Source organism: Callithrix jacchus, chromosome 22 (assembly GCF_049354715.1).
Source record: "Callithrix jacchus isolate 240 chromosome 22, calJac240_pri, whole genome shotgun sequence".
NCBI lineage: Eukaryota > Metazoa > Chordata > Mammalia > Primates > Cebidae > Callithrix > Callithrix jacchus.
This window is the reverse complement of record NC_133523.1, coordinates 34,224,263-34,243,410: the sequence shown is the minus strand read 5'-3', so window position 1 is coordinate 34,243,410 and position 19,148 is coordinate 34,224,263. Positions and strand designations below refer to the sequence as shown.

Sequence of the window (19,148 nt, the reverse complement as noted above, 5' to 3'; positions counted from 1 at the left end):
AGGGGACCCAGGGAAAGAGCTCCCACCCCGGCTGATAGCAAACTTAATAACAAGTTAAATTACTCATGAAGGAATCTTCCTGGCACTGCCTATGGCGCATCCCAACACAAAATTGTTCAGGGCTTGTAACACTGAAACAAGAAGCCACCTCCCAGATAATGAGGCCCAGATGGATGCAGGGGCTGGGTAGAGGGCTGTGTTAAGTCACTTGCTCTAGTGCCCACTGCCACTTGTTGGAGGACACTTCTTTTAAGTTGCAGGCTGGGCTCAGCAGGTGGTGCTCCCTGGGGAGCAAGGGAGGGAAGGGGTGGATGTTTTGGTTTCCCACTGAGCTTCGTATTTCAGCAGGCCTCTTTGAGGAGATGATTCAAGCAGCAGACCCTACCTGGATGCAGGGCCCTGGGCCATAGAAATCATTTTGAGAAGCTGCATTTACCAGCACCAGGCACTGTGCCGAGTGCTTCCTACACACTATCATGTCTGATCCTCAGAATCATCTTGAGGGTAGGAAAATGCCCCTTTTCACAGGAAGACACTGAGGTTTAACCCCTGGCACCTGCCCAGGGTCACACAGCCAGCAGGTGGAGGAGGTGGGTGTGGAGCCCAGGTCTGCCTCCCTCCTTGCTCTGGCCCAGCCTTCCTCCCACTGACACCTTTCAGTACCTCCTGGTTCTGGAAAGTGGGGGATGTCAAAGGCTCTCTCCCACAGCAGCTTCAGGGCTCTTAACACCCCCTCTCGGGGGTGCAGCTAACTAGCTGCTTGGGCCGAGACAGCCTGTGGCACTGCGAATCCCAGTGACATCTGAGCCGCCTCCTATCTTGATGGGTAGGCTGGGTGCTATCGGCTAACCACCAGCTGAGCTCCTCCCAGCCCCTGGGACCATGCAGGAAACTCTCTGATCCTGAGTATCCTGTAACTTCTCCCAGAAAAACCTCACCCAAAGTGGAAGTGAAGCAACATATGCCCCAACTACAAGTAATGAGCTCCAGGTTCTCTTCTCAGAACATGTCCACCTCCTTATCATCTCTGCCTTTCGAAGAGGAGGAAGGCACCTCATAAGGACTGCTGGGCAGGCCCTCCCTGGAAGCCCTAACCAGGAGGAAAAGGAAATAGGCACTGACTGTGCTAATGTCCCCCAGCCCTCTCCTTCATGGCACTGCAGTGCTCTCGTGCCAAGGTCGCAGAGACAGGCTCAATCCAGCATCATTCGCCACCCTTGCCATCTCCATGGAATCCTTTTTGGCAAACCTACTGATCCCAGGCAGTCTAATCCTTCAGGGATGGAGGCTGAGTTCTCCTGGATGATTTCGGCCCCCACTTTACTTGCATGAGCTGAGCTATTTACAGCTATCATGCATCATCTGAAGTGGGGAGAACCTATTTGAAACCACACAGAGGCAAGTGACAGCTACCCCAACCTTATCCCACAATGGGACCAGAATGCAACTCGGTTTGTCGGTGTGGGGAAGGCAATATAAAGGGCACTGCGGTATTTAAGTCACACATTTGGCCATGAGCATTTGAATGAGTTTTTTTTTTTTTTTTTAACACACTGGAGTATTTCCTGGGATGGGAACTCTAAGTTCCACAAGCCAGCACCAAGGCAGTTATTTAAAGAAAATAATAGCACCTGGAAGCTCAGCTTGGCAGGCAGGAATAAACTGAAGGCAGCACACTGCTAGGCCACCCGTGTTGCAGGGCAACAGAGGAGCTGTGGCACCAGACCCGCCGGCCAACTGGGAGCCGATCCCACTTCTCAATACAGGGTGGCTGCTATGCCTGTGCATGGTCATCTGGACTGCAAGGCCGTGTGCAGCACCACACGCCCTGAGGAGCTGAGGTACAGGGCTTGGGGAGACTCCTGGACATGAGAAGGGAGTCTCTCCATGCCTCTTTCTGTTGAAACCTGTGCTAATTCTGAAGAGGCCATCGGCAGGCTGAAAGCCTGAGGCATACGCCTCAGAAGGCACCCCCTCCCACCTGGGGAGAAGAGTTTGTCCCACCCAAGATATCTGTGGGTGACAGTGACAGGACCCATGAATGAATACGAATCCAGAACCCTCGGTTGTGCTATTCATGGTGGCAGGAACTGGTAGGACTAGTACAAAGAGGCAGCTAAGAAATGTTCAATTACACGCAGGACCATCTAACACTTGCCCCCGACAACCTGCCCACAGTGGGGGCAAAGGCCCGCCCCTCCTGCACACTCACCTCCTTTATGAAAGTTTCCATGACTGACCCCACCTGCCCTGAGTTACCCCTTTCCTCCCAGGACAAGGCTAGAGTGCTGTGGGCTTGCCGGTGTGCCGCTTAGTGTCCTTCTGAGGTCTCATGTGGCTTTGCTCTCTCCCCAGCTACACCGTGAGCTTCTTGAGCGCACGGGCCGGGTCTCCGGTTTCTCTTATAACCCTAAAGGCTCTGCAGAGGGGCCCAGTGAAGGCTGCTGTCTGGTCCTAGCGGTCATGTTTCTACCTGAATGCTGGACTCTGGGGCCCAAGAAGCCCCAACTCATGTTACACAAGAAGCCGGTTGGCTATAAAATGTGGCTGGACACGGTGGCTCACACCTGTAATTCCAGCACTTTGGGAGGCTGAGGTGAGTGGATAACCTGAGGTCAGTTTGAGACCAGTCTGGTCAACATGACGAAACCCCATCTCAACTAAAAATACAAAAAATTAGCTGGCCATGGTGGTGAGTATCTGTAATCTCAGGAGGCTGAAGCAGGAGAATCGCTTGAACCCAGGAGGCAGAGGCTGCAGTGAGCCGAGATCGTGCCATGGCACTACAGCCTGGGCAACAAGAGTGAAACTCTGTTTCAAATAAAAAAAGACCCACTTTGCTCAGCAGCCCCTAATTCTGTTACCCAAGTGGTGACTGCTGGAGTCTTTCAAAGGACCTTCCATGTCTTCATAGTATGATAGAAAGAGGCAGCTTCCCCTCCAAGACACACTTTCCTAACTGCAGCAGCTTGGAACAGATTCAGCTCAACATAAATGCATAATAAGCCACCCACCATGGAAACTTACAGCTGTGTCCCAAACGTGGTGTAGGACTCAACCTAATCCAACACATTTTCCATGTGCCATGCACCTCTTCCCACTCTGAATCGATTTTATGAAGGGGAAGTTTTGCTTTTGTATTTAAGGGGATAAGAATAAACACACATGCACTCATCTTCCCTCCTGTACAGCCACTTAAAAGATTTAACAAGTTCACATAGGTATGCTGCCAGGAGAATGAAAATCTTGCCATCTTGTTTCCAGCTGAAGCAGCTGGGCTGGCTGCACCATCACAGGCCACCATATTCATTTGCTCCCTTATATTCTGCCCACAGGGGTGACTGAATCGTCAGTAGTAAGGCTGAGAGAATCCCAGCCCATGTTCACTATAGATGACCCATGAAGGTAGCTTCTTGGCAGCTGCTGTGTGTACAGAGTCAGGAGTGTCTATCAATAGCCTGGAGCTCTCTGTTGCTGTTTTTCCCTCCCTGAGTAAAAGCCACATAACTTGTTTGACAAGCTCTGCCTTCAAATGGGGAGTTGTGGGTCCAATGAAACCTACTAAAACCTATCGTTTTCCTGGATTGGCTTCCAGTAGGGTACAGAAAGCTGAGCACTCAGACTGAATCTGTATGCCTGTCTTGCCTGTCTCCTTCTCTGAACTAGAACCACCCTCGCTCCACCTGACGAAAGGAAACAAGGAGGAAATAATACTAGGCGAAAGAGGGATTTATAGAGAAGGAAAGGACCTTGGGGAATAGCCAGTTTAAAAATCAGGCTGCCATCTTCTACAATATTTATTGTAGGAAAAAAAAAGTCAGGTTTCCTGGCTTCCAACTTCAAAGGAGACTTAACATCTTACAAAAGATGCTTTGTAAAGCAAGTGGCATCCCACAGGTAGAAATGGCCTCTTGATGGGACCAAAGGGGGCTGGAACTTGTTCATATTGTAAAAGTTAAGCTTCCTAAGAGAGCCACACTACAAAGCCATTATGAGTACACAGTGCCATAAAACTCCAGATTCAAAGTCACCAACGCTTTAATCAAATACAGGTGCCTACTGCAGAAATCATCAAAGAGGTAACTGCAGCTTTTGTTTGGCTTAATGTGCTACCGTCTTGGGGTTCCCACTTTAGAAGTCAGTTCTGGTTTGACCTGTCCAGGACTGGGAGGAGAGGGTGGCAGTGCCAGAGTCCTAGAAACATGAGGTTCCTGACCTACTGGTGTCTAAGAGGAATTGAGTTTGCAGGTGCAAGTTGACTGTAGACTCATCAGCACTTCTGACAACAAAGCACTAAGCAATCTGGCTGTGCCCATCTCTTCCACTTACCCTGCTATGACCACTTGAGCCTTTCTGCTCCTCTGGGGCTCCTCGCTTGGTCTCCTCTGCTGGAAGTACATTCCTCTGGCGCTCTCTTGCCTCCCTCTTTCTCATCCGTTAAGGAACAGCTGAAATGCCATCTCTTGGAGAACTTCCTCTCCATCTAAAGCACCTGTGGCTCACCCTCCTCCCCTCATCACCCTCTCCCAAAGCCATTCCCAATCACTAGACTTCAATGTAGTAGAGAAATACGAACATAAACTTGAAAGCCTGAACTTCTAAATTCAAATCCTGGCACTGTCACATGGGCAAGTGGCTTAATGGCCCATGGATCCATTTCTGCGTTTAAGGGGAACACCACCTACCTCACAGGATTATGCAAGTCAGTCCATGTAGAGCACTTAGAATAGTGTCCAGTACAAAGTAAAATGCTGTTATCGAATTTACAGCACACAATCCTATCTGAGGTTAACTTGTGCATTATTTACATGCATGCTGTCTATCCCCACCAGCCTGTGATAGGTCAAGAACATATAAAAATACACCAGGGGGCGATGGCTCATGCCTGTGATCTCAGCACTTTGAGAGGCTGAGGTGGGCACCTGAGGTCAGAAGTTTGAGACCAGTCTGGTCAACATGGCAAAAGCCCTTCTCTACTGAAAATACAAAAATTAACTAGGTATGATGGCCACACCTGTAGTCCCAGCTACTTGGAAGGCTGAGGCAGGAGAATAATGGCTCGAACCTGGGAGAGAGAGGCTGCAGTGAGCTGAGATCACATCACTGCACTCCAGCCTGGGCAACAGAACAAGACTCCATCTCAAAAAATAATAATTTAAATATATATATGTGTGTGTGTGTGTGTGTGTGTGTGTGTGTGTATGCGTGTGTGTGTATATATATATATGGAGGAAGTTTGGTCATCTGATTTCCTTGGTGGCCACAACCAATCCCAAATCAGGGGACAGGCTCCCCAGAGACCCTCACTGACCACACTGACATAATTTAACCCTCAGAGCCTGAGCGGCTGCTCAGAAGTCTCATGTTTAAACTATGCTTGGAATGTCTGATAGGAACATGCGTTTATTTTTAGGCAAGAAAGTTGTCTCCTAAGCTAACCCTGTGGCCCTGGAGCAGGCCGTATTTGGCAAGAACTGCTTTGTGCTTGTTTATTAAAGAGGCCCAAAACTTTCTCAACTCTAAGGTAGCTGCTGAAAGAACTCGGTGTGCTGTGAGTCTTCTATATGTGCATACATATATATATACATGCATATACGTATATGTATATACATGTATATACGTATATATTGAAATAGAGTCTTGCTCTGTTGCCCAGGCTGGGGTGCAATGGCGCAATCTCAGCTCACTGCAACCTCTGCCTCCCGGGTTCAAGTAATTCTCCTGCCTAAGTCTCCCAGGTAGCTGGAACTACAGGTGCCCCTCACTAGGCCTGGCTGATTTTTGATTTTTAGTAGGCATGGGGTTTCACCATGCTGGCGAGGCTGGTCTCAAATGCCTGACCTCAAGTGATCTGCCCACCTCGGCCTTCCAAAGGGCTGGGATTACAAGTGTGAGCCACAGTGCCTGGCCAAGTGTTCTACTTTTTTTTGAGACGGAGTTTCACTCTTGTTACCCAGACTGGAGTGCAATGGTGCGATCTCAGCTCACCGCAACCTCCGCCTCCTGGGTTCAAGCAATTCTCCTGCCTCAGCCTCCCAAGTAGCTGGGACTACAGGCGTGCGCCACCATGCCCAGCTAATTTTTGTGTTTTTAGTAGAGATGGGGTTTCACCATGTTGACCAGGATGGTCTCGATCTCTTGACCTCGTGATCCACCCGCCTCAGCCTCCCAAAATGCTGGGATTATAGGCATGAGCCACCGTGCCCGGCCTCAAGTGTTCTACTTTTATGGTCAAAGTTTGTTTCCTGTGAATCTCTAGGGTGTTTCTATAAGGCTGATGGGAGTCAAGTATCACCCTTTACCAGCCACAGCCCATTAACCAATCATCCCTCAATTGGCTCCCAGCTCTCAATGGATTGAATTCTATCCCATGGCTTGTGCCTCATCAATGTTAATGAAAGTTATAAAGGGGCAAGTCATGGTGACTCACGCCTGTAATCCCAGCATTTGGGGAGGCTTAGGTGGGCGGATCACGAGGTCAGGAGTTCAAGACCAGCCTGGCCAACATGGTGAAACCCCATCTCTACTAAAAAATACAAAAATTAGCCAAGCATGGTGATGCATGCCTGTAGTCCCAGCTACTCGGGTGGCTGAGGCAGGAAAATCACTTGAACCCGGGATGCGGAGGCTGCAGTGAGCCAAGATCTTGCCACTGCACTCCAGCCTGGGCGACAGAGCTAGACTCTGACTCAAAAAGAAAAAAGTTACAAAGGGAAAGGGAAAATCTGTTCAAAAAATGGCCAAGAAGGCTCTCCCCTAACTGACCTAGGTATTTCCTCTCACCCCACCACGAGACAGTGTTGGGTAACTACAGCCGACATCCTTGAAAAAGACATCTAGAGACGGCCCTTTCTGTTTTACACAGACAAGTCCTACCACAGTCTTGGCAGTGTAGCTCAAACGATCCCCCCCACCCCCCAAAAAAAACACTGCCTCACAATCCTGGTGATGTTTACTGTCTGGATACCTTCCAGGACTTGAAAACCTGAATCATGACTGGTTCGTAGACAGCCTGTAAGAAGGGTTGATTCATCTGACTGCCCTCGAACCAGCCTGGCAAATTGGCTGCTTCAGACATTTTGAATTTTGAAACTGACTGTATTTTATAGGCCAGAACTGGGAGATTACAGAAGTCTTCGTATCTCTGACCCTTCCAAATGTAAGGCATGCCAATAACAGCCAAAGAAGTACTTTGTGAAAGCATTTAATATTTTCATCCAATATACAGTTTAATGCAAGGTACTCATTTTCTTAAAGTGGGGAGTGACAGAAAAAGATTTGCTATTAGAGTTGCAGAAGGGAAGATGTGGATTTTTTTTTAAAGTTACTTATGCTTGGGATTTGCAGGAAACTTTAGAATTCTTTTTAATTTATCAGTGTTTGTGGAAGTAGGCAAAAGATACAGGCATATTTTGTCCTGCTATTAAGAAGTCACATAGCTGAGATTCCAATTCTAAACTCCTAGAGAAAAAAGCACTCGTCTAGGCTACAAAGCCAGCAAAGGCTTTCATGGTGTACCCTCCTTTTTCTTCTCCCTCTTTCATGCACAAATGCACACTCCCCATCAGTACAATCAACTGGCCCAACTCCTGCCCAGGGACAGAGGCCCCTCATCCCCTACCCGTATGCAAGTAGGTATTTTCCTGTGATACCAACTGGCAGCATCTTTTTTTCTACCCAGGGGCCTAACACTTCACCATTAGCACTGACTCCGGTATGGGGGCACTCCCCAAAACAGTAAGTAAGCAACTCGGTTTCCATGGTGATAGCAACTAAATACCTTTTTTACTCATACCCAGATGGAGATTGATCATGGAGCAGTAATTTGTTACCCGTTACACATACCAAGGCCTTGATGACACTCACTAAAGTCAGCTTCCAGCACTGTAAAGAAAGCCCTCTCACTTTGATAAGGCAGTCTATAGACCCACAATCCTCTTATCATGACTTCCCCCTCAGGCAGGCCATCAGGCAACTTCCCAGCATAGCCAGATGCTGAATCACCTGGGAGTTTCATTCCATGATGCCATTTTTTTTTTTTTGAGATGGAGTCCCACTCTGTCATTCAGACTGGAATGCAGTGGCCTCAGGTAACTGCAACCTCCGCCTCCCGGGTTCATGCGATTCTCCTGCCTCAGCTTCCCAAGTAGCTGGGACTACAGGTTTGTGCCACCACACCCAGCCTTTTTTAGTAGAAACAGGGTTTCACCCTGTTGGCCAGGCTGCTCTCGAACTCCTGAGCTCAGGTGATCCGCCTGCCTAGGCCTCCCAAAGTACTGGGATTACAGGCATGAGCCACTGTGCTCAATCTCATGCTGCCTCTCCTAACTTCAAATTGGCCTTCTCCACCATCAAAACACTGTGTGTATTTAAAATAAAAAGAAAAGAAAGAAAAAAGAAATGGGCCGGGTACAGTGGCTCACACCTGTAAACCCAGTACTTTGGGAAGCCGAGGCAGGCAGATCACAAGGTCAGGAGTTCAAGACCAGCCCAGCCAATATGGTGAAACCCTGTCTCTATTAAAAAAAAGAAATGCATCTATTTCACTTCCTGCAGTGCCCTCAATCTGGATGGCTGATAATTAAGACATTCTTAGAACTGGAATCAGTCATTACTACTCAGGAGGTAAGATATTAAAACTCTTTATCTTGGGCTTTTTGGAGATTAAAAGCCTGGGCAACAGTGAGGCTAGCCTCTACAAAAAATTTAAAAATCAGTCTGGGTGCAGTGGCTCATGCCTGTAACCCCAGTACTTTGGGAGGCCAACGTGGGTGGATCACTTAAAGTCAGGAGTTCTAGACCAGCACGGCAAACATGGTGAAACACCATCTCTACAAAAAATATAAAAATTAACCAGACATGGTGGTGCATGCATGTAATCCCAGCTACTCGGGAGGCTGAGGCAGAATTGTTTGAACCTGGGAGGCAGAGGCTGTGGTGAGCTGAGATCGAGTCATTTTCCTGCAGCCTGGGTAACAGAGCGAGACTCCATCTCAAAAAAATAAATAAATAAAAATTAGTCGGCCAGGCCAGGCGCAGTGGCTCATGCCTGTAATCCCAGCATTTTAGGAGGCCAAGGCGGGTGGATCATGCGATCAGGAGATCAAGACCATCCTGGCCAACATGGTGAGACCCCATCTCTACTAAAAATACAAAAATTAGCTGGGTGCAGTGGCACATACCTGAAATCCCAGCTACTCCAGAGGCTGAGGCCCAAGAATCACTTGAACCCAGAAGACAGAGGTTGCACTGAGCCTAGATTGCGCCACTACACTCTAGCCTGGCAAGAGAGCGAGATTCTGTCTCACCAAAAAAAAAGAAGAAAAGAAAATTAGCCAGCTGTGGTGGTGCACACAAAATTCCACCTACTAGGAAGGCTGAGGCTGAAAGATCCCTATAGCCCAGGAGTAAAAGGCTGCAGTGAGCTATGATCAGGCCACTGTACTCCAGCCTGGGTGACAGAGTAAGACCCTGCCTCTAAAACAAAAAACAAAACAAAACAAAACCCAAATGTGTTCCCTTCAGACATGGAGAACACGAAGCAGGGTGTACTGGCTGCCTTCTGCACTTTCTCTGATCCACCTAGACTGTGGCTTCCACTCACTTTCAAAAGACATCAGGGAAGGAAAAAGATGAAAAGAAAAACCCACTAGAAAGCTAGTGACAGACATCACTCAGCCTCACACCTTTGGGGGAAAACGTTAAAAAACATAAAACAAACCACAAAGTCTTCTTTATTTCTGCCTGAAGTTGAAGACACAAATGCTACTGTACGGCTGGTGTTCTAGCATCCCATTGAATCACTGCAACACCCTCCACGATATTTCCCAAGATGACTTCATTGTGTTCTGCGGGGTAGTAACTGCGGCTTCCAACTACTTCTGTCTGCCCCATGTGGATAATTCCACTGGAGGACAAAGAATCTGTTCTGCTCTGATATTTGAAAGAAAAACATTTAAATATGCCTGTTAACTCAGCAGGGGGGCACTGCTTTCCTTTCAGAATGTAGGGTTCAAATCCACTGATGGGGTGGCACTGTGCCTTCTTCAAGGGAGAGGCCCAACTCTAAGAAGAAAACTGGAGCCTTAAGAAGAAAAAGTTGGCTGGGCATGGTGGTTCACGCCGGTAATCCCAGCACTTTGGGAGGCCAAGGCAGGCAGATCACAAGGTCAGGAGTTTGAAACCAGCCTGACCAACACGGTGAAACCCCATCTCTACTAAAAACACAAAAGTTAGCTGGACATGGTGGCGTGCACCTGTAATCCCAGCTACTCAGGAGGCTGAGGCAGGAGAATCTCTTGAATGTGGGAGGCAGAGGTTGCAGTGAGCCGAAATCACGCCACTGCACTCCAGCCTGGGTGACAGAGCGAGACTCTGTCTCAAAAGAAAAGAAAAAAGAAAAAAAAAGTTGTATGAGGAGCAAATGATAAACCCACAATTCTTATAGTCAGCCCTCTATATTCATGGGTTTTGTATATGTGAATTCAAGCAACCATGGATTGAAAATACTGGAAGAAAAAAATGGTTACATCTACACTGAATAAGTACATTTTTGTCATTATTCCCTAAACAGTACAGTATAACAACCATTTACACAGCATTTAGCATTAGGTTATAAGTAATCTAGAGATGATTTAAAGTATTTAGGAGAATGTGCATAGTTAAAAATGCAAAAACACATTGTTTTCTATCACACAGGAACTTGAGCATCTGTGGATTGTGGTATATAAGGGGCTTCCTGGAACCAATCCCCCATAGATACTGAAAGATGACTATAGTTACAATGTGTCCTGGTTTCTTACAAGACAAAATCCCAAAAGCACTAACACTTGAAACTGAAGAAGAATCAAGCATCATCCAATCACAAGCCATATGTTTGGGTCTAGCATGGTGGGATGACTCACAAAGCCAGGAGGGCCTGCATGTTCCTGAACAAGGTGCTGCCCTGCCCACCTCAACCAAATGAGATCAAGGTTTTTTCCAAGTGTGACATGCACACATGGAAAATTTTAAGGATTATCTACACCTTACACTAAACCTTGAATCACAATGAGAAAGTTATTTCTTTTGATTCTCTTGTAAACCTGATGACTTCGAAGACAAAGTCTGCCTGGTACTGGTGGGTCTGTTAACACCTCACCAACACGGGCCAATACCTTTCTAACAAAGGGAGCAGGCCTCAGGCCCAGTGCCTTCAGCTTTAGAATCCACCTGGAAACAATGTTTTGTTTTCTTTTCTTTTTTTTTTTTAGAGACAGGGCTTCACCACGTTGGTCAGACTGGTCTCAAACTTCTGACTTCATAATCCTCCTGCCTCGGCCTCCCAAAGTGCTGGGACTACAGATGTGAGCCACCACACCTGGCCCAATGTTTTGTTTTCAATGTGTTTATTTTTGCAGTTTCCTTCCATTATATTTACGCCCAGGGAAGCTGGGTTTTCTATTTGCCATACTCATGTCAATTTTCCTTTTAAAACTTAATTTAAAATGCAAACTGATTCAAAGGAAATTATTATGTGTCTATAAAAGTGGTTATGGAAAATCACAAGTGGCTGCAGTTTGGGAAGGAAAGGGATAAGCACCAAGGGGAACCACAGGATGGTCCCTCATTCCTGGGGAGGAGCCAGCATACCAACAGGTGGCAAACAGCAAATCCCACATAAACTCACTCCACTTGCCTTCAGATAACACTTCCATAAATCACAACCAAGAAAAACGCCACTGGCCTCTTCCAGAGTAAAAGCTGTTCAAACTAAAGGGAAGGCAAGCAAGTTGCACCAATCAGCTTTTAAAGACTTTCCATGGACATTCCAGGTTAATGCCTCTGTTGTTTATGGAGAAAACGGAGGGGAGGGACGTGAAAAAACACAACCAAAAAAGGCACAACACCAAGACAAATGTTTCGGGGATTTTTATAATCCCAGGGAGACCACTACTTGGATAAAACTTCCCGAGCACTGATGTAAGGATGCACTTGCCAGTTAAATATATGCAAAGATATCACTTTTCTGAGACAGAGTCTCACTCTGTTGCCCAGACTGAAGTGCAGTGGGACGATCTCAGCTCCCTGCAACCGCACTGCAACCTCTGCCTTCCGGGTCAAGCAATTCTCCTGCCTCAACCTCCTGAGTAGCTGGGATTACAGGGTTGCGCCACTATGTCCAGCTAATTTTTTGTATTTTAGAAGAGATGGGGTTTCACCATGTTGGCCAGGCTGGTCTCAAACTCCCGACTTCGGGAGATCCACCTGCTTCGGCCTCCCAAAGTGCAGGAATTATAAGCATGAGCCACCACCACTGCCGGCTGATTTCACTTTCTGGAGGAGGTGGGATCCTTTTCCAGGTCAGGTGTTAATTTCCTCCCTCCATAAGATCCTTTAAACAGGGCTGGAATTTAAAATGATTCTGTTTCTCTTTGATTCATTGAAACTTACACTCCTCGATACCTGGGATACTGAATGAAACTTAACTCATAGACCTTCTTGAAGAAAAGTTAAGTGATACTTGTGCCACTTTCAGACACTTAATAACAAATTCTGGCGCCTACACTGCCAACACTGTAAAACTAAGTTTCCTTGTAACTTGCTTTGATGTTTCCAAGTTTAAACCCATCCTAAATAAGACTAAGGAGCTCTCAAACTATCCAATGATAGAAAGACTTCTTTCAGATTTCCACAGATGACAGTATGTTTGTATCTGCTCAGGTAGAAGCTTCCGTCTCTCTTGTAACAGGCCAGTGCTTCAGTTACCACTGCCATCGAATTACACACTTGCTATCACTTGCCTCTTATTTCCATGAAAAAAGAAAAGGAGGAAAAAGCTCTTTAAGTTTTACCTTGTTTAAAGGTAACACGAGTGGTTTTGTTACTCTGTAAACTAAATACATAAATAAAGGCCAAGGAAGGAAACGGAGGAAAGGGAACAAAATGTGAGAAACTTCACTAAATGAAGGAATAAAGATAAAGCCAGGGGAGTACTGCTCTAGGATATACGAAGGCCAGGGATGAGATAAACATGTCGGTATATCAGCTATTCAGAAAACCTGAATGAGCAAGTGATACCAGAGCAAACAGCTGTTCACTAATTATGCTTGTCATTCCCTTCTGCCCTTCAAAAAAGCAGCGGCAAGGGAATCATTTTTTAAAAAGAACAACCCCAAGATCTGGTCAAAGACTTGTACAATTCCCAGCAAACCGTAAATCAGTGTAGCAAAAGCCGAAAGTGTTCATCTCAACAGTTTCAAATTCCTTGGGCCTTTCCAAATCAATTCTTTTTTGGCTCCATTCTGTTTGCTAAATAGCATTGCCAGATAACTTGTACTACACATTCAGTTTGCTCTGTCTGGCCAAAGTCTGCCATGACTGGAGTACATGTGGAAATGGCAGAACTCCCCACCCCAGAGGCTTAGACTGGAATCCAAACTTGTCCCTGCTCCCCTCTGTCAACTGATTAAAAGGACATTTTGAGAGTGCAAGACTACATTTTAACTGACCTCCCTGACTGTGTCAGAGCTTAATAATACCAGCACCACCTGGATATTCACATACCGCCCTGTTTCCTCCAACACTTTCCCCTGAACTTTTCCCACATGGCAGCCAGCCCACTTGGGGCCATGCAGTCGGCTACCATTAAATGGAAGCTTTTAGCACCAGTTCCAACTGCAGGGTGAGTCAGCTCCCTGACGCCAAAGTAGCCTCCCTGTCATCTTAGAAGCCGGAACCAGGGAAGGTGTTTCAAAAGCCAGAGGGCAATCCTGGGCCCACACCCTAGACCGCCTAGGATTAGGTAAGTGGCAGGTGCCACTCCAGGGCACCAGCCGGATCCAACTCTTAGCCAGGTGAGTGTAAGTGACCCTGCACTCCCAGGCCATCTTCCCATACCTCACCTTTTCTTCAGTCATTATAAAAGTCAAGTTCTAAAATACATTCTGCAGAGGATGAGGGGAGAGAACAGACTGCCAGCAGCTGAGTGGCTTCCCCTACTCCTCTTACAAGAAGGCAGAGTATACTTGCCTCTCACACATATTTACATAGTCTTTTTTCTAGATAACAACGAAGTTTGAGTTTGATTCTTTTTTTTTTTTTTTTTTTTGGTAAGTATGTTATTCAATTTTAAAAACTGTTAGTCTTAGCCAGATCCTAAGAGGCAAGCAATTAAGAGTAATGGAACAAAATAACAGATGGCTACTTTGGGGCTTCCATTATCTGCCCTTAAAAAGAAAAAAAGATCCACTTTAAGAAAAAAACAGGCAGGGCACGGTGGCTCACGCCTGTAATCCCAGCACTTTGGGAGGCCCAGGCAGGGGGATCACTTGAGGTCAGAAGTTCAAGACCAGCCTGGCAAACATGGTAAAACTCTGTCTCTACTAAAAATACAAAAAACTGGCCAGGCATGGTGGCTCACACCTGTAGTCCCAGCTACTCAGGAGGCTGACACAGGAGAATTGCTTGAACCTGGGAGGCGGAGGTTGTGGTGAGCCAAGATCATGCCATTGCACTCCAGTCTGAGTGACAGAGTTAGACTCTGTCTCAAAAAAAAAAAAAAAAGACGACTTTCAAATAATTAACTCATACCTAATACAGCCCAAGCCAAAGGTCAGGGTTTAAACGCTGAGGGCTCTGCAATAGTGATGTTTCAATGAACATGAAAATTTATAAGTGAGGCATTTCTTCTTGCTGTAATGAGATTTGGCATAACCTTTAAGAGATCTCACCCTTCCAGTACAGCAGAGGGTGATGAGGTTACCCACGCCTCCTTTAGAAACTGGGAGAGGGAACTGTGGCCCAGAACTGTAATTGCTCAAGAATTTGCTCGAAGACCAGAACAATGCTTCTACATCCTCTAGGAGGGCACGCACGGCCGTCTCATGTAAAAACTGTTGCATAACCTGCTTATTGGTTACAGGGGTCCCTAGAAGTCAGAGAAAGGGCTTCCAAGCAGGAGAGAGACACATGTCCCCTCTGATTTGGGCCAACTCCTGCTTAATGCCTAGAAGAATTCAATTCTCACTTTGAGGGCCTACAACTGTTCTGGACACAGATTTTTTTTGGAGTATGCATGTACAGGATCCTCAGGACTGTCACTCTTCCCATGCCCTGTGGTCAGCCTTGGAGAGGCAATAAGGACAACATATCATTCCCTAAAGTGACACTGCAATGTAGAAAAAACCCAGCCAGGCCGGGCGCGGTGGCTCAAGCCTGTAATCCCAGCACTTTGGGAGGCCGAGGCGGGTGGATCACGAGGTCAAGAGATCGAGACCATCCTGATCAACATGGTGAAACCCTGTCTCTACTAAAAACACAAAAAATTAGCTGGCCATGGTGGCGCGTGCCTGTAATCCCAGCTACTCAGGAGGCTGAGGCAGGAGAATTGCCTGAACCCAGGAGGCGGAGGTTACGGTGAGCCGAGATCACGCCATTGCACTCCAGCCTGGGTAACAAAAGTGAAACTCAGTCTCAAAAAAAAAACCCCAAACCAACCAGACTGCGGGGAGGGTATTTCTTAGAAAGTAGAGAGCCACACAGATTGGTGTATTCCTTTCCATTGCTCCTTCCCCCATTTCATAAAGGATCTCTACCACATAACAGGAAAGGGCACAGAAGTGACACAGAGCAGCTAAGGGTAAATATTTGCTGGAGGAGGTGTAACGCAGGAGGTACCAGAATCTGGCCCTGACTGAAACACTAAAGCAGCTGGTATTAGGTGAGCCACCCTTTTCCCTCAACCCTGCCTGGCCCTGGAGGAAGGGAGCTGGGAGGTAAGAGAAAGATACACGGCAGCAAGGCCTGGAGGTTCTGGGGAGTTCGGGTTTCCGCACAGCACCTAAATGCCCACCCTGTGGGCAAGGGACACTTTAACCACAAGCACAACCCACACCCTAACTCTCGGGAGAGAATGGGACCTGGCTCGCAAAAGGAGTCACCTGGGGAGTGGCGGAAGACAGGAAGCGGGGGAAAAAGATCCTCCACCCCTATCACCTGAGAAAAAACGGTGAGGGGCTCATTTTCTCCAGCACCTTCAGCTGCAGAAGACAAAGCCCAGATATTCTCAAAACAACACTGTGGCCCCTGCTCCCTCCAACTTTCCAGGTCTCCTGGCACCTTTTCCAACCTGGCACTGCCTCGGGGAGCAAATTATTGTTAAGACTCCAGAACAGATCTCTCCTTCCTGTCAAAAAGAGCATTTATGGCAGCTATCGAAACATGTCCACCCTGCAGTAGGTGGGGCCACAGATAAGGACACCACTCCCACCAAGCCACTGCCACCCCCCTCAGTTACTACGGATGAGGAAATTCAAGCAATGCTTGTAATGGACCCAAGGTTATGTCCGGCCCCACCTCGGGCTGCCTTGGAACAGCTGCTCCTTCCACCCTTTCCCCTCCAGCCCGGGCTAGGCTCCCTGTGCGGAGCTCTTGGGCACCAACTCACGCCCTCAAGAGGCTTCCAATCACTCCCCACTCTGCCAGCTCACTACTCAAAACCCTGTATTCTGTTCCTGAAAAATCTCCACCAAACGCACTCTCCCAAACCTTCAGAGCCCTGTCCAAAGTTCCAACTCTACACATGTCCCTCTTTGTTAATCACCACAGGGACCCCTCGCATCCATTTGCATTTTGCAGATAACAAAACTGCACCGAGTTCAAGGGTCTTGTTCAAGGCCACAGAGCTAATCAGTGACAAATCTGGAAAGAAAATCCAGATCTCCAGATCCCATGAAATGCCTCCAACTTCAAGCACCTCCCACCCACTTCACACACAAAACTCCTGAACGACCCCTTCCCCACATACACCCACTCACAACACTCCTTTCTTTAGCTCTTCCTGCACACACTCAGAGCTCCCCCCTCAACCACACTGGATTATTGCCCCCCACACACACACATAGACACCGATACCTCGCTCGAGGATCCCACTCCACTTCTGATCACCTTCTCATGGCTGCAAACCCTCCCAATTTGCTCCCCCCCCCCCGCCCGCTCCAACAGGGCCACCTGAACAGTCTCTGCTTCAGGATCCTTTCACCTGCCCCGCTCTCTCCAAAAAAGACACAATTCTTCCTGGACCTTCTCACCGCCTCCTCCCAAACTCCTTATTCTCCCTCCTGTCCAGTCCCAGGACTGTACCTCCAGGAGCCAGTGCCCCCTTCCTAGATTTCTTTCTCAGTCTATCCACCCCGCGTTCCCTTTCTAATGAGACTTTCATTTTCCTAAACGAACCTCCCTGCCATTATCCACCATTCCAGCTCACACTCCCTCCCGCCGATCTCACCTTCTTCCTCTGCACTTCCTCATTCTCTCCAACGATTTAGCGTTTCAGCTTCCCATTGAAATTCTTCAGGAAACCCCTCCCCAAATTATCCCCAAACACTCTCCGTATCCCCACCCCCCACTTCGGCTTCTCTATCCCTCATCAATTCCTTTTCTTCCTCCATCTCTCAACCTTCTCCTCTTCCCTTAGGAACAGGGCATCCCAAATAAATCTCACCCCCTTCAACAACGTCCCATTCTCGGGCCCCTTAACTTCTTCCGTCCGCACCACACCCTCCTCAGACCCCCAGTCCCGCCACCTCTACCCTCCTCACATCCTCAGCCCATGTCTTTTCATGCCCAATTCTGCCCTTAGCCCCTGTTTTCATCTTCCCAGCCTCCCTAGTCCTCCCACCCGTCTTCAGACCCCACAATCTCCATTCCAGCTTCACACTTGATTCTTCATCCCCTTTAGAACTCCCCCAACCTGAGGCTCCCCCAGTTCCAATCTCCTTCAGATCTTTCTGCTTTCCAAATAACCCCTCCACACTCAAGTTCTTCCTCATACTTCCCAGACCCACAGATTCCCTTCCCAGCCTCCCCAGGGTCTCCCCCCGGCACCTCCAACCCATGCTCCGACCCTTCTAGCCCGCCTGAGATCCCAGTTCCATTTCAGCCTGCCCAATCATCTTCACGGTTTCACCTAATGGCCCGCCCAGACCCTCCAAATCCTTCATCAGCCTTCCTGATTCCTTTTATTTCACTCCCAAATTCCCCACCTGGCCGCCAATTCTCCTAGATTCCCAATTTCTACCTCGAGCTCGGCGATTCTTTCTCAGGACTCCAATTCCCTTCCCGGACCCGCCAATTTCTTCTCGGGACGCCCTGTTCCCACTACAGACGCTCCAAAACCCTTTCAGGACCTCCCACCCCTCCCCAGGCCCCCTCGGAAAAGCTCCTCCAGCCCGTCCGGCCCGCGGGCCGCGCACCTTGCGCTGCTGCTTCTCCCAGGCCGGGTCCAGCAGCAGGTCCCGGTCCCAGTCGTCCTCCTGAGCCATGTAGTCGCCCATGCTGCCCCCGCCGCCAGCGCCATTGCCCGCGCTGCTGGGGCCGTACTGGTATGACTGGTTCGCCGCGTGATAGTCCACCATTCCGCCGCCTCAAACTCGCCCACCAGCCCGTCCGCTCCCGCCTCAGCTCCCGCCCCTCTGCCCGAGCCGCCGCTGCTGCTGCCGCCGCTTCAGCTGCTTCAGCCCGCCCTCCGTCCGCGCCTGCGCACTGCCCTCCGCGCCTGCGCACAGAGCCCAGGTTGCCGCCCTCTCGCGCGCGCGCGCCTGCAGAACCAGAAAAGGCACCAAGGTCGCGCTCCGGTGCTTGGCGCCTGCGCAGAGTCCACCTTCCCCCGCCGCCCAACTTTGCTCGGGTGCGAGCCGCGCCCCCTCTCCCGCGTGAACGCGCGCGTCGTTCAAGTATGGGCGGGGCCAGTCATGAATGATTCATAAGGGAGGGCCCTGCCATCGGGCCTGAACCAGCTCAGGTTTGGAATGCACGGCTCCGGGTTCCCATTCAGCGACACAATTTCAACAAATATTTATTGAACACCTACTGTGTGTTCAACAATCTTGTGGAGCCACCGCTCCCAGACAACACACAAAATTTTAAGAAATATGTAGACAGGCCAGACATGGTGGCTCACACCTGTATGTAATCCCAGCACTTCGGGAGGCTGAGGCGGAAGGATTGCTTGAGTCCAAGAGTTCAAGACCAAACTGGGCAACATATCAAGATCCTGTCTCTACAAAAATTTTAAAAATTAACTGGATGTGGCGGTGTGCACCTGTAGTTCCAGCTACTCAGAAGGCTGAGGCAGGGAGGTCACTTGAGCCCAGGGGTTCCAGGCTGCA

At 48.5% G+C, this 19,148-nt stretch overlaps 1 protein-coding gene across 12 annotated transcripts in view; it reads right to left on the bottom strand.

Moving 5' to 3' along the window:
- The window catches only part of ACTN4 (actinin alpha 4), a 79,468-nt gene extending 60,961 nt beyond the window's left edge, over positions 1 to 18,507 (bottom strand). For all 12 annotated transcript variants that reach the window (XM_078359298.1, XM_078359299.1, XM_008987956.6 and 9 more), the window contains exon 1: positions 18,234 to 18,507. Coding sequence is in view for 9 of the 12 variants with exons in the window: in XM_008987956.6 (XP_008986204.2) it covers positions 18,234 to 18,395 (162 nt within the window). In the remaining 3 variants the exon portion in view is untranslated. The remainder of the gene's footprint in view (positions 1 to 18,233) is intronic.
- Positions 18,508 to 19,148: the final 641 nt, after the last annotated feature.